We start from the raw sequence: 15,774 nt of genomic DNA, 5'->3' as shown, positions 1-15,774 counted from the left end.
GCCATTCCCCCTGGCACAGTCGGCAGGATTTCAGCAGACCAGCAATTCCACCAAAGTTGCGGCAGCACACACACACACACACACACACACACACACACACACACACACACACACACACACACACACACACACACACACACACACACACACACACACACACACACACACACACACACACACACACATCCTCTCAGAGTATGTACTAGGATGATGTACCAGCTGAACAGAGGATGATGTACCAGCTGAACAGTGAAGTGTGATAAAATGGCTTGGTTCTTTTAAGACTTTAGACCACAAGGGGGAGCCCTGCCACTGAGAGCTGAGGGAAATACCAGCTTTGAACAGTAGAGGGAGCAGGCACGGTCTTCCCTGCTTGCCACGACAGAGCGCTCAGTGCACTTTCAGGGTGCTAATCCCTCCAGGTAGCAACAGCCTCTCACAGCACACCCTTCCACCTGCTTGACAGACACCCCATCTTTCAGAAGGCTGGAATAAAGAAAGGCTGGAGGAGATACCGTCCCACATCTGTTCTCCTCTGTAGCTGCCTGACACCCAGTCCAAAATGATGCTGTTCCGTGTTCCAGATGCTCATGGCCCACTTGGACCTCTTTATCATGCAAGGCAATTTCCTTTCCCCTCTATCTTCTTTCTTCCATCCTTCTTTTTTCTTGTGAGACCAGGTCTCATACCACCTAGTCTGGCCTTGAATTCCTAATGCTCCTGCCTTCCCTGTCATTATTTCATTTTTTTTTAAATTAGTACAGTCAGTCCAGTTAATGTGAAATGATATCTCGTTGTGGTTTTTAAAGTGAAATTATTTTTTAGATTTATTTTACTTTAAATAGTGTTTGTATCTGTGTGTGTGTATATGTGTGTGTGTGTGTGTGTGTGTGTGTCTGTTTGTCTGTGAGTATGTATGTGTGTATCTGTGTGTCTGGGGGGGAGTGCATATAAGATCTGGTGTCTACAAATGCCAGAGGTGTCAGCTCCCCTGGAGCTGGAGTTCCAGGCAATTGTGAGCAGTTGGCAATCAAACTCTTGTCCTCTGTAGGAGCAGCAAATACTCGTTACTGATGAGCCATCTCCCCAGCTCCTCTCACTGTGGTTTTGATTTGCATTTCCCTAATGACTGATGAAACTGTGCCATTGGCCTCTTAGGTGCTGTTCTCGGGAAAATGTCTCCTACGCTAGCATTCATTCCACCACTAATCTATGGATCCATCCATGCTGGGGGTTGGTCTGGTGCTTTGTGTTCTGATGCTAATTATTGGCTCACAAGGATCTGGTTGCTGCCCAAATGAGCAGACTCACGGACCCCAAAATGATGCTTATAACCTTGCCTAAAAACTGACTCCTGTCTGATCAATAAGAAGCAGACACACCTGCAGACAAATGGGATAGGTGTGGCCAAGGTTCCAGGGCTCTGAGGACAGAAAGGATCTTGGGAAAGGGAGACCATGAGGGAAGAGGAGGAGGAGGAGGAGGAGGAAGACAAGAGGATAGGAGGAGACAGGTTAGCATGGGGAAGGAGAACATGGCTAGGTCAGCGTGGATGGAGATGGAGACCATTAACAAGTATTGGGGACCATGGATGGGAGGTAGCCTGAGAAGGTTAATATCTGCCACACCTGTGTTTTCACTGATTGACAGTAGGTTAGAAAATACTACCATAATAATAATTAGCCTAATAATAAACACATACTTTTAAATTAATCACAACACAGCCAGCATGAAAATATCTTTTGATAGACAAAAGGGTTCTTTAAAAAAATAGATATATTTATCGTAGTCTGTGTATATGAGTTTATTTATGGTAGCCTGTGTATATGTCTATTTATGGTAGTCTATGTATATGTCTGTTTATGGTAGTCTGTGTATATGAATTTATTTATGATAATTTATGCATATGTAGTTATGTATCACAGAGTAGCTGTGACAGCTAATCACAGCTTGTCAACTTGACTATATCTGGCCTCAATTCAAGCTCTAAATCTGGCCACACCATTCAAATGGACCAAAGAGTTTAAAACCTGAAGCTTTGAAACTACTACAGGACAATACGGCTAAAAACACTTCCAGGTACAGCATGGATGAGGGTTTTCTGAAAAGCACCCCCAAAGTACAGGAAACGGGGTCGTATGAAATGAAAAGGCAGACAGCAATCTCCAGAGTATGGCGAGAACCTTGGCAAACCAAACATCACAGAGGGTTTTGTCTAGAATATATGTAAAGTAATACAAAAATTAATCAAGAAAACTCCAAACTATCCAATCAATAAAGGCACTGACTAATTAAATAGTTTTTAAAAGAAGAAATACAAGTAGAGTTGGGTGCTATGGTGCATCCCTGAAATCCCAGCACTCGGGGAGGCAGAGACAGGCCGATCTCTGTGAGTTCAAGGCCAGCCTGGTTTGGTTTACAAAGCAAGTCCAGAAAGGCCAAGGCTACACAGAAACCTTATCTTGAAGAAAAGAAGAAGAAGAAGAAGAAGAAGAAGAAGAAGAAGAAGGAGAAGGAGAAGGAGAAGGAGAAGGAGAAGGAGAAGGAGAAGGAGAAGGAGAAGAAGAAGGAGAAGAAGAAGGAGAAAAAGAAAAGAAATACCAATAGCCAATAAATACCTTAGAAAGTATTCAACATTCTTAGCCATCTATGGAATATGAACTAAAAGTACTTTGGGGGTCCATCTTACCTCAGCCAGAATGGCTATTGTTCAGATTCTGCCCCACTCTGCCTACCTGTGATGTCACAGCCTTCCTGCCTCTGGGCGTGGCCCTACTCAGTATATAAAAGGACAGGCCCTCCTCCCTCTCTCGCCTCTTACCCCTCTCACCTCATCTCTCCCTCTATCTCTCTTCCTCTGTCTCTGTCTCCGTCTCTCTATCTGGGGCACCCCTTCCCCCATTCCTTCTCTCCCCATGCTCATAATAAAAGTCTCCATATAATATCTGTTGCCTGGCATCTTATTTTTTAAATTATTAAAATTGGTGGCTCGTAACAGGCTTCAGATGCCTTCCCATGTCCTTCTTAGCTAAAGGACAGTGACTGCTTACAGCAATTTTACCTATTCAGAAGTTAAAGCTAAAAAAGGGAGCTTCTAAGGAGATATTTGAGTGTCTAAGAAGAAGGTGCTTTGTGAATGTTAAAGGGTCTAAGAAGACATTTTAAGGTTGGTAAAGGCAAGTTATGAATGTTATAAGGTCCAAGAAGGTGTTTTAATGTTGTACATGCAAGTTATAAATGTTAGAAGGCCCAAGAAGGTGTTTTATGAATGCTAGAAGGTCTAAGAAAGTGTTTTAGGTGGGTAAATGGAAGTTGTAAAGGTCAAAATGTCTATGTTTTATTTCTTCCTGTTGCTATGTGCTGCTATTCTTGTATTAACTGTTAAGAGCGTTGACACCAATCACTGGAGCTTTAATTTATTAATCTAACTATGGTAAAAACATTCCACTGTATGATCCACTTTCATATTTCCAAACTCAAAAATTTAAATTTCCTTTGGTTTGTCTTTTACTTAAACTGTTTCTCATTGTACTTAAATTATATGTGCCCAGTCTTCTGAACAGAGGGAAGGAGCCACTCTTTCATGGTGTGCAACTGACCCTGACAATCAGGACCAAGTGAGCCTTTGCTCTTCTGCTCTACAGGAGGTTTCCGTCCTCCCCAGGCTACTGTTCCACAGGTGTCGGAAAGTTCCATAAGGCTTCGGCCTTCCCTAAGCTCACCTCAGAGTATTTGTGCTTTCGGCACAAAGTTTCTCCCCCACCTCTGCTGTGCTATGCGCCTACTGCCTTTTCCTACAGTGTGCATCTCACTACAGATTGCAAACAATGATGATGCTAGCTTGCCTAAAAGTTATCTCTTTTTGTACATTTAAAAGGATTCTTGTAAGCTACAGAAATCCACCTCTCAGGTCAAACAGAATCCAGAAAAGTACTCCAGTCAGTAGCCGAGGTTTCCCAGGTATCGCCTATCCCTGGTTTATTTCTGTTGCTGTGTTGAACACCACGACTGAGGAAGAAAGGTCTTTTTCAGCTTCTGAGTACAGTCCACAGTGAGGGGAAGTCAGAGCAGGAACTATTTGTTCATTTCCATGGCCCACTCAGCCAGCCTTTTTTACACCAGCCCCAGGGTTGGCACCCTTCACAGGAAGCAGGCCCTCACACATCAAGCATTAACTAAGAGAATGTCCCACAGGCCAGTCTGGGGAAGGCAAGTCCTCAGTTGACATCCCCTCTTCCCAGAAGTCTATAGGTTGTGTCAAGTTGGCAAAAACTAACCAGGAGGAGATAAACAAGTAAGTTGAGCTTTACCCAAACTTAAATTTTTTTACCCTTCTATACCCTGTGGGGCACAATCAGAATTTTTTTGTCTCCTCTAAAACTCATGTGGAACCCTCAACACAACAGGGTTGGGAGGGAGGCATTTTGGGGAGTTATTTGGGTCACGAAGACGCCATCTCTGTAGAGGATCAAGGGTGTTATAAAAGGCTTGTTGATGGAGCTTGGGTTCTTACTCCCTTCTCTGTAAGGCATACGATTCTTTGCCTCTTGAGGAGCAGAAGCAAGGCAATGTCCTGGAGACCTGGCCTGTAACCGATGCAAGCATGCTGGCACCAGGAACTTGCAGTTCAAAGATTCTGGAACTGTGAAAAACACATCTGTAGCCTCACCTAGGCTCAGCTCTTCCCTTAAGCAACAGAGATGTCAGACTAAGCAAGCTACCATTAGAAACATGAAGAGCAAGCTACCAACTTGAGAAAGCACAGCTGACAAGTGGCATATTCAGAATACAGAAAGAACTCGTATTTTAATAATTTAACAACACACTTATGAAAGAGTCTAGTACTACATGGGGGATACTGCCTCAAGTTGGGAATCAGTGTGTTCTGGAGTTCCCCAAACAGCACAGGCTACTGCTGTTGTCCTTAGCTTCCCACTAAAATCTGACAGTAAGATCTTAATGCTGAAGGTACAACATGGTCCACAGGACATGGAGAAATTAAGCTGGTACTGCCCAGGGAGCTTTCTTTCTTATGGCTCGTGTGTTGGTTAGTTAGTGTCTCTGCCAACCTGACACAAGTTAGACTCATGGGGCTCCCCATCAGATTGGCCTGCAGGCAACTCTGTGTTGGCATTTTCTTGGCTTATGATTGATGTGGGAAGGCACAGCCCACCGGGGCTATACCACCCTTGGGAAGGTGATCCTGAGAGCTGTAAACGCTAGCTGAAGGAACAAGCCAGCAAGCAGCACTCCTTCATGGCCTCAGCGTCAGTTCCTGCTTCCGGGTTCTTGTGGGACCCTGCCCTTACTTCCCCGCATGAACTGTGTGGCAGGCAAGTGTAAGGCGAATAAACTCTTTCCTCTCCAGGTTGGTTTTGGTCAGTGTTTTTATCACAGCAACAAAAAGCAAACTAAGTCAGTTAGCTTTTATGTTACTGGAAAGTACTATGCAGGTTTCTAGGGGAGAAAAGTCATTAGTAATATCACTCATCTTCAGACCTTACAGGCTACATTAACAGCTCATGACAAGCTATGCCCAGGGATACAACATTGGCAAAAATGTTATAGGGGTTACCAAGCACTCTCTGATTAGATTGAAGGAGGAAATGCATGCTTGATGCTGTAAGTCTGACCAAGGATTCATTGATGGATAGCTCACAGGGATTAACTTATTGTTATTATATAAATGGACAGAGCATCGCAATGTCCACTAAACGCATATCTCTATATTCATTTCAGACCTCATTAGAGCAGTTTATTTGTGTAGTGTATGGTAGTTAATGCAGAATTTCGCAGCTGGCCAAAAGAGACTGTAGTGCTCAGCCATAAACAGGGCATATGTGTGTACCACACCTCTCTTCCCGCAAGGCTCAGATACTATTGTGGAAAGAGGGCCAGCAAGAGGATCAGAGCCAGAGCTCAGGGAGGACCATGGGGAAACAGTATTACACTCTGACTAGCTGTGGTTGCCAGCACAAGGTCAATCGGTCAAGAGTCCGGAATGGATTGGGGCAGGGCACATGAATCCCTGCCTCTAGCTGAGGAGCTATTGACAGCTGATGGGGAGGGAGAGCCTGTTTTCTTTAAGGGTGTGGCCCTTGGTGGTTGACCATGCTTTAGTGTGTGGCTTCACATCCATGAGTATACGGATAGCACAAACTGGTTCTGGGGTGTGTGGGGGGGGTTATGAATAGGATCAAAACACATTGTTTATATGCATGGAATTCTCAAAGAATTAATGAAATGTAATATATTTTAAATGAAAACAAAAATTTTTAAAAAGAGAAACAGGCTAATGGCTTAGGGAGATGACTTAGTGGATGGCAAACTCAAGCATGAAGACCCAAATTCAAATTCCCATGTAAGGCTGGGCACCGTGGCGCATGTCTTTAACACCAGCTCTGGGGAGGCAGAGGCAGGTGGAGTGCTGTGAGTTTGAGGCCAGCCTGGTCTACAAAGCCAGGGCTGTTATACAGAGAAACCCTGTCTCGAAAAACCAAAACAAACCAAAACAACCCCCCCCCAATTCCCAAATAAAATGAAGGGCATGTCCCTAAGTGTCTGTAACCCCAGGCGGGGGGTGTGGGGACAGAGGATCCCCACAGGTCGTTGGCTAGTCATTCTAGCAGAAGCCCTGAGTTCCAGCCTCAGTGAGAGACTGTGTCCCAGAAAATGTGGCGGAGAGTACTTATGAACTCATAGCTCATGAACTTACACATACGTCCATGCAGGAACACACACCAACACTTATACACACACACACACACACACACACACACACACACACACACACACACACACACACGAACACACACAAATAAGTAATACACCTTAAAAATGAATCCAAAACTTGTTCTCAAGGGGAAAGTAGGTAAGTATGTGGCAGGGATACATGGGAAAATACAACCAATAAAAGCTAGAGGTGGTGACTGCAGAAGGGGACAAGGGCCATGTTACTCTGAACAGAGACTTGCAAACAGGTAGAGGAGGGCAGCTAGGGGTGTTTTTAAGGATGAGATCAGGAACAACCACTCTTAGCATCAGTATTGTTGGGGGAACTTCAGCCAGTGCAATAGACATAGAGCAGTCAAGTCTCCATGGCAACAAAAAGAGGCAAAGAGTTAAACACATGGTGTAGGAGGGAAAGTATGCTTCAGTATTGATGCTTAGGATGTGACCCTCAAATTAACATCCTGGACATCGTTCTCTTTGTCCCATGTTTCTGTATGAGCCGCCCTTTGGAGAATTCTCTGAGCTGCTTCTGAAAGAAGTCATTAGCCTGTGACAGGCATCTGGTCTCTATCCAGGGGAACCTTGGGTCACAGGGGGTGTCAGGGTTCCCCAGTTTATTAGCATCACGTCATACAATCCTTGCCATACCTCGGTGCTGGCTCTGTGTGGCAGCAAAGCAGCTGCTGAAGAGGCCATGCAGGAATTTCAGGAGTGCAGCATGGCGAGGGAAAGCACACCAAACTGGGACCCAGCTGCAGAAGGAAAGGCCCAGGGTTTTAAGACAGAGTGTGCGTGCAGCAAGGTTGCGTGTGCAGGACGAGATGAAAGAGGTCCGTCTGCTGACAGTATTGGAAAGGGTTTATTTCTTGCTTGCTTTAAATCAATTGCATACAGTGTTGGGGATTCTTGAATTGTTTCCCCATTGTTTGGATATATACTTGAGGCAGTCAGGTGAAACTGCTGCTAACGGTTTGGATCTTAAGTGTCCCCCAAGGGCCATGCGTTCTGCTCACCAGCCTGTGGCATTTTTTGGGAGTCGGTGGACATTTAAGATGTGGGGCCTAAGGGAAGGAAGTTAGGTCACTGGTGTTAAGTCCTTGAAGGGGTGCTGGGTCCCTGGGCCTTTCTCCTTTTTGTCTCAGATGTCATTGGTGAATGGGTTTCTTCCGGCCCCCACTTCTGTTGTGTCATGCTGTCTTGTTCCAGGAACAGGTAACTCCGCACTGGAATCTCTGAATCCAGAAGCCAAAACTAAACCCTTGTTTACTGCTGTTCATCACTGTAGCTTGTCATGTGACACTGGAGGCTCAGGAGCCTTGTCCTGGAAGGCTCAGGGGATGGTGGCAGATGGCTCGGGCCGGTGTGGCTGGCACCGTGCAAGAAGAGCCAGAAGGGAAGGAAAAGGCGAGGCAAAGCCTTCAGAGATCCTCCATAGAAAGGAAAGGGAAAAGAAAGATACACAGGAGAAAACTGGGGAGCGCAGGGCACTTAGATGGGGTGGGAAGGTCCTGCTGAGATCAGAGCTGCATGGAGAAGGCTGAGCTACGAGTTGGGACCTTGCAGAGCACTTGCTGCAGCCACCACTGACCACACATGATCACAGGTGGAGCCAGGAGGCTGCTGTGCAGCCCACAGAATTGATCTATCGTTGTTTGTAACTGCAGTGTTTTGGGGTGGCTTGTCACGAAGCAGGAGGTAATTGTTGTGTGACTCTCTTTCTGGGGAGACACAAACATATGTTTACTCATCCCAGACAGAGAGCACAACAGCCCAAAGCAAGGAAACCACCAACGTCCAACTTGGGGAACCAATCCGTTTTATTGGGGTTACTTATAGTCACCAGAGTCCACTTCAGCATGGGTGGTGGGTCTGTTGTAGGTCTGAGGTCACTCAGAGATTCACCGTGACTGTCTTAGTTAGGGTTCTTATTGCTGAGAAGGGATGCTATTACCATGACAACTCTTTTAAAGGAAAACATTTCATTCAGGCTAACTTGCAGTTTCAGAGGTTTAGTCCATCATCGGCATGGCAGCATGCAGGCAGACACGGTGCTGGAGGAGCTGGGAGCTGTACATCTGGATCCTCATGCAGCAGAAACAACTGTTTGCCACACTGGGTGTAGGTTGAGCATATATAAGACCTCAAAGCCCAAGCCCACAGCGACACACGTCCTTCAACATGGCCACACCTACTCCAACAAGACCACAACTCCTAGTAGTGCCACTCCCTATGGTCCAAGTATTCAAAGACATGAGTCTATGGGGGCCATAACTATTGAAACCACCACACGACAATGACTTAAAAGACATCCGAATCCCTGGAAAACCGAGTCCAGAGCAAGCTGAGAAAAAAGAAGGCTCAGAGATGGAACAATCTGAGCCTTGGCATCAAAACAGCCGTGGCAAGTGAGGGCATGGGCTATAGTGACAGCAGCTGCGGGGATGGTGTGCCCCTGAGGCCCCTCCCCCAACCAGGATCCTTTTTCTTTTTTCTTTTCTCTTTTTTTTTTCTTATTTTATTTTTGCTTTTTTGAAACAGGGTTTCTTTGCTCTGGATGGAACTCACTCTGTAGGCCAGGCTGGCCTTGAACTCACAGAGTTCTGCCTGCCTCCCAAGTGCTAAGATTAGAGGCATGGGTCGCTGTTACAGTAATTTGTATTGGTTAAGCCTACGAAGCCATAACTGGCACAGAGTCTAAAATGTACTTTAAAGCTGTTAGCACTACGTGCCAGGCAGAATCTAAACTGATTCTAATCTACTTGTAAATAAAAACAAACTACTCTAAACCTCATAACATACATATATTCCAAGCACTTGCTAATCTGATCCTTGGCGCTTCTCTCCCTCTGCCATGTCAACTATCTTCTTCCTCTCAACTGTCAATTTTGGCTCCGCCCCCTCTCCAGGAAGTCCTGCTTCCCGCTGCCTGTCCTTCTGCCCAGCTGATTGGCTAAACATCACTTTATTGACAGTTGCTACATCCACTCAAGACACAGGCTCAGTTTTCTATGTGACATCTAGTAGAGAGCTGGTGTGGATCAGGGAAATCTGTTTAATTAAAACAGAGCATGGGGAAGGTTCCTAGCAAGGCCACGCACGGCCAGTGGTGGATTTGGTAATTAATGAGGTGGGAGTGCAAGGGCTGCCCAGAGTTGGGGGTTACAGGTGCCTGTATCACCTCAGCCCAGCTATGCCAGGCGGGAGGGGAGTGTGCCGGAGTTCCTGGCCTGGCTGTAGATAGGGCTGCTGCAAGAGTGAGCTGAGACAAGCGCTTGCAAGGAAGTGCCACAGCTGTCCAGCTGTCGCACACTCATACTCTCTTTCACTTGCTTGGTTTGGCTCTCACATTCAAACCTGGGAAAGATGAATGAGAGCCCAGAAACAGATACAAGGGATGGAGTAAACGAAAACAGAACCCACAACCTTAACTCACAGGGTCAGCAGGGGTTTCTGAGTTGGAGATTTTTGACCCATTGTTTTAATATTATTTTAAAAAACAAGAAGTAACATATCAATTCATACAGCATAAGACAGACAGACAAAACCTTACAACTTAATGGCTGCCCTATTTCTGGACCCAGTCCTTTCAGACTCAAACGAGGGTCTCCGGCATCCTGAGAGTCCCTGTAAGCCCCTTGAGGCTTGAAAGACATACACATTTATTTATTTATTTATTTATTTTGGTTTTGTGAGACAGGGTTTCTCTGTGTAGCCTTGGCTGTCCTGGACCCACTTTGTAGACCAGGCTGGCCTTGAACTCACAGCGATCCACCTGCCTCTGCCTCCCGAGTGCTGGGATTATAGGCGTGCGCCACTGCACCTGGCTACACATATATATCTTAAGCACGGTAATTAAAACCTTAAATGTAATGTTAAGCATCATAGCTCACTGAACAACTTGTAGGCAGATCGAAAGACTGAAGAAGGCCTCTCTTACTGATCTTGGCCTCTTCCAGGTATCTCTGTTGGCCTGAGTGTTTCTCAACAGTCCTTACTGTTTATGTAAGTTTGAGGATGGAGGGGCCTAGTGAGTCTGGTTAGTTTCAGGGACTTCCTGAAGCTTCTGAGTTGTTTACTTCCTGAGTCTTAAGGGGCCTCCCTTTATAACATCATGTGACTTAAGGAGCTTCCCTGAGGGATGGAATGTATCAACTCACAGGGTACTGTCATACAACAGTGGTAAAAAAAAAACAGTCTATAAAGTATCTGCAAACTAGGCAGAAGGATTGACTGAGTTTATGGTAACCATGAAGTCTTGTAGACCTTGAAGTCTATCACTGTGCTCAACGACTTTGTTTTGGTCCAAAGAAAGGTTGTATACATCCCAGAAGAAAAATATGTCAACTGCATCAAGCTGTCTTACCTGTCAGACGCTGGATGAGGGCATGCCTGAGGTTGGGATAAGGTTACAGGGCCAAGAGAAAGCACCATTCAACAGTGTGAGCCCTTCCCAGCCCCAAATGTTCTAGGGGCCAGGACCATCTCCAGTAGGGTCTAGGAGGCTCCAAACATTCCCTCTCATATGTGGTGTTGTAAGACTGAGACCTCTAGAGAGATCTCTAGTCTATTCCCGGAGTCCCCACTAAGAGACGGAGTCCATTGTCGATGCAAATGCATAGGAATTTATTGAGCCATCGCAATGGAGTCTGTCCAGCTCTTTCAAGCTGCAGATCCCGAGAAACAGAGGCACAAGCCTTTTATAGGTTTTAGACAAAGAAATGTGTTTTACCGTATGTGATTGGTTGGCATTTGGACAGAAAAGCTGCAAGCAGGGAGTTACAAGTCTTGGCATTTTGTGGTTGGATAATGGGTGGAGGGGCAAGCTGACCTATGAGAAAGATTGGTTGAAGCAGTCACAGGGGGCGTTTAGGGACTTTTTTAGTTGGGGAGGGGTAGTGGAAATTTTAAACACAGCTGGTTGTCCTTGAGTCCAGCTGGACCCTGAGCACAGACTGAGGCCTTGAGTCAAGTTGGACTCCTCAAGGTTTTTCTTGTCCCTGCCACACTCACACAATGATCTGATATCTGTCTGTCCTTGGTTCAAGCTGGACCCTCTAGAAATTTACATGCTTTGGCCTTAATGGGGGTCTTTAGGGGAGGACTGGGTAGGCCGACTTTTACATTTTCCCAGACTTTGGCCTTAATGGAGGTCCTTAAGGGGGCTGGTTCTTTCAGTGTCCACTAGAAGCCAATCTTTGCAGGTGGGTGATATAAGGTTCCTAGAAGAGGAGGTTAAGTGTGCAAAAACAAAGTTGAGAGCAGGGTGTCTCTACAGTCGAGTGTGGTTCTCAGCTCCTCTATTGTCTCAGCCACATTTCCTCTCTGAGAATCATCGGGATCAGAAAGCTCTGACTGTGTCAGTGGTGAGAGGGGCCCACAGGGATGGCTGAAGTGTTGATGTTGACAAGTGGGTCCATCTCCAGTCTGACCCTTAGGATTTGAGGCTCTTTGTGGGAGCCAGGCAGTATAAGCACCTTTTACAAACACAAGCCGAATGCATGGGTGGGCTGCTGGATGCAGGGATGAGAAGCCAGAAAACAAGCCGTCAGCAGACAGACTGGGTCAAAGCTCTGAACTTGGACTTTGCAGCTTTGAGATGTGCAGAATATGAATTTCTGTTGTCTATTTGATACTCAATTGAATGGCATCATGTCCCACTTCTGCATTCAGTCTCCCAAGGCTGCAGGGGATAAGGCCCTGCATGCTGAGTGGCTTAAGCAACAGAAATTAATTCTTTCTTATCGCTGAAGGCTGGAAGCCCCAAAACAGGCCATCAGCAGGTTCCTCCTGGGTGTGCTAGCAGAAGGATCTCACTCAAGATGGCTTGGTGTACAGATGAGGCCTTCTCTTAATATTTCTCATCCCTGTTCAGTGTCTCTGCACCCATAGGATGCCAGTTAACTGACTCAGGTCCCCCCCCCCCCCCGCCCTAACTACTCCCCATAGCTCCTATCTACACATACAGGCACATTGGAGAACATAGCTTCAATGTGACAATGACGTACACTTTAGTCTGTAGCAGGCACATGTGTAGTCCCCTGCTACCTTTTCATTTTAAAGCCACTTTGTCCTTGGTGGGTAAGATCCGGGTTGAAGGGTCTTCTGGAGCTTAGAAGGGGTCAGAACACCCTTCTCTTCCTGAGAACCCCAAGGAAGAGGTGTTTTTTTACTACCCTGAGCATGTATCCTCTCGGCCCAGTTCACCAGGCATTTAAGTGTGAACAGGAAATCTGTTTCCGTGGGGCCCAGCTTCTCACGGGGGAGCTGAGGTGACTCTCCCTCAGGGAGATGGCCCACCAGCCAGCTCCTGGGTTCTGGCGCGTGGGTTTCTAGCAGGTGTTTCCTCTCGGAATGCTTCCACGGGTCAAACCCAGAGCCACAAAGGCTGCCATTAGACCATTCTGGTAAGTGACATTGCAGAGCCCAGAAGGCCTGGGAGGGGGGTGAGTAGGAACCAGGAGTGCAAGGAGCCTCTCCTCAAAGAGGGAGGAGAGCGCTTCCCAGCTGACCAGGGCCCCAGGAGCAGTGGCTCTGGGTGGCAGGGGCTGCAGGTCTCAAGCCATGGTCTGGACTCCTGTCCTGCTCATGCTGTTGGCCCGGCTCACAGGTAAGGGAACCCTTGGGGCTCAGAGCCTCCTTGCCTCTTCTCTTGCCGCGCTCTGCCTCAGTGACGGGCTTGTTCCTATCTTCCCAGGCTGTGGCCCTCAGCCGATGCTGCATCAGCCACCGTCAGCCTCTTCCTCCCTGGGAACCACCATCCGCCTCACCTGTACCCTGAGCAGAAACCATAACATCGGCATTTACAGCATTTACTGGTACCAGCAGAAGCCGGGCCACCCTCCCAGGTTCCTGCTGAGATACTTCTCACACTTAGACAAGCTCCAGGGTCCCAAGGTCCCCCCTCGCTTCTCCGGATCCAAATACGTGGCCGGGAACCTGGGGTATCTCAGCATCTCTGAACTGCAGCCTGAGGACGAGGCTGTGTATTACTGCGGGGCTCCGGAGGGAGGAAAAGGAGAAAGGGATGGCGAGGCAGCGGGGAAGAGAAAAGTAGCTTACAGATTCGGGATCCCAGGCTCTGGGACATCCAGACCCTGAAGTGAAGACGGAGTTTGCTTGGCTTGGCTAGGCTAGAGGAGGGGTAGAGCTCGGGGCTTCGCACAGCCAAGAGGATGGAGCCACCCAGCTTTTCCTTGTGTTGTAGTGTTGCTCTGAGCCCCATCAGACGCTGAATTATAGAATTAAAGCTGTTTTTCTGAGTTTGGCTTGGCTGGTTTGTTATCTCAGAACCAACTTAAGGACTGGCTAGGTCAAAGTCCCTGAAAACCGACTAGTCCGGTCAGGCACCATGAACAGCATTTGCCTGAGCCCCGCTCATTATGATCATGGGCAGTGGATGACAGAACCGTCTTGGCGGGGGACCTCCTTGTCAAGGACAGCACCATTGTGGTCTCCACAGTCACGGAATAAAGGAGCTCAGCTAGCACCATCACTGGGCCTCCACTTTGCGGGAGAGCAGGTGCCAAGTGACAGGTCTAGAGCAGGTTCCCCTCATTGGTACTAGTGATGTTTTGGGCTGGACAGACCTCCATCATGGGCCTGCCTGTCCTGTGCATTGTGGGTGCTGAGCAGCATCCCTGGCCTCTGCTACCAGAACAGAGCTTTTGCTCCCCAGTGTAAGGGATGACAGCCCCAGATAGCAGTGAAGGCCCAGGGTGAGAGCAACGCATCTGCTTTCTGTGCAGGGGAGTGATGGGCCAGCCAGCACTAAACATACACACACACACACACACACACACACACACACACACACACACACACACATGAAATAATTCTTTTATTATTTTCTTTCTTTTTTATTTTTTGAGACAGGGTTTCTCTGTGTAATCCTAGCTGTCCTGGAACTCACTCAGTAGACCAGGCTTTCCTTGAACTCAGTAAATCCACCTACCTCTGCATTCCAAGTGCTAGGACTAAAGCACGTGTCACCACCACTGCTAAATGATCCCAGGGGTCCCCTCCTGAGAGGTGGACACTCTTGCCTCCTGTGGCCCATGGTGCTCTGACCTCAGTGGTCTCAGCTTACGTCACCCTCTGGCACCCTCAGGCCCCCACTTCCTCAGTTCTTTGTATGTGGCCTTCATCCTGAGGAAAGGCTCATGGGGTCGTGATTTTCAAGGACGGCTCTGTGGTCTTTCGCTTACACGGTCCCCTCCTGCTCACGTCTTTCACTCTCTGGGGTTTGGTGCTGTGTGACAGGGAATCCGGGAAGCAGTGACTTGGCCTCCTCCACCATCTGGCCCCTCCCATCCCGCCAGCCAAAGGACAACGAGGCCTTAGACACTGGCTACCCCGTCTGACTCGAAGCCAACATTTTCTGTATATGAAAAGGGGATAATAATAACATTGGCTGGTTTAAAACATTTTAATTACTTTGTTATTACTTTACTCTGTGTGTGTGTGTGTGTGTGTGTGTGTGTGTGTGTGTGTGTGTGTGTGTGCTCATGTGCCGTGGCACACGTGTGAGGGTCAGAGGACAACCCGAAGGAGTCATTTCTCTCTTTGCGTAATGTGAGCTTCAGGGGTCGAACTCAGGTAGTAGGACTTGGCTGCAAACACCTGTACCCACTAAGCTCACCGCCTTGACTGTCTAACACTGACTGATCTATATGAAATGCTTAACACACTTACCTGTCATGAGTATGGCCTGCTCTTCTCCTGTGTCTGTTCCTTTTCTTTTCATTCGAGTTATTTCTCGCCCAGCCACCGCTGGACTGCCTATCTCTCACCCTGCTGTGGCCTTAGCTCCTCCTCTGTCTTACTGCTCCTTCACCCAGACTTGCCTTCACTCCACCTCTGATTTATTCCTGTGTTCTAAGCACGTGGGCGAGCCACATCTGTAGCTCCCATTTGCTAGTACCACACTTTAAAAAAAGTTTAATTAGCATTTTATTTTAAGAATGTTTTGCCTATATGTGTGTCAATGCATCAACCACATACATGCCTGGTATCCTTGAAGGCCAGAAGAGGGCATCAGATCTG

General features: G+C 47.3%; 1 protein-coding gene across 1 annotated transcript; it reads left to right on the top strand.

The window, feature by feature from the left end:
* The first annotated feature begins 13,063 nt into the window (after nucleotides 1-13,063).
* Nucleotides 13,064-13,906, top strand: LOC311608346 (immunoglobulin omega chain-like). The gene is made up of 2 exons (XM_084800804.1): nucleotides 13,064-13,339; nucleotides 13,427-13,906. Exons 1-2 carry the CDS (start codon nucleotides 13,294-13,296, stop codon nucleotides 13,828-13,830), a joined length of 450 nt encoding a protein of 149 aa, XP_084656930.1. The 5' UTR covers nucleotides 13,064-13,293; the 3' UTR covers nucleotides 13,831-13,906.
* Nucleotides 13,907-15,774: the final 1,868 nt, after the last annotated feature.

This window comes from Acomys minous, assembly GCF_964271855.1.
Source record: "Acomys minous genome assembly, chromosome: 11".
NCBI classification, from domain to species: Eukaryota; Metazoa; Chordata; class Mammalia; order Rodentia; family Muridae; genus Acomys; species Acomys minous.
Note: the sequence above shows the minus strand (reverse complement) of the source record. Positions and strands in the feature narration are given on the sequence as shown.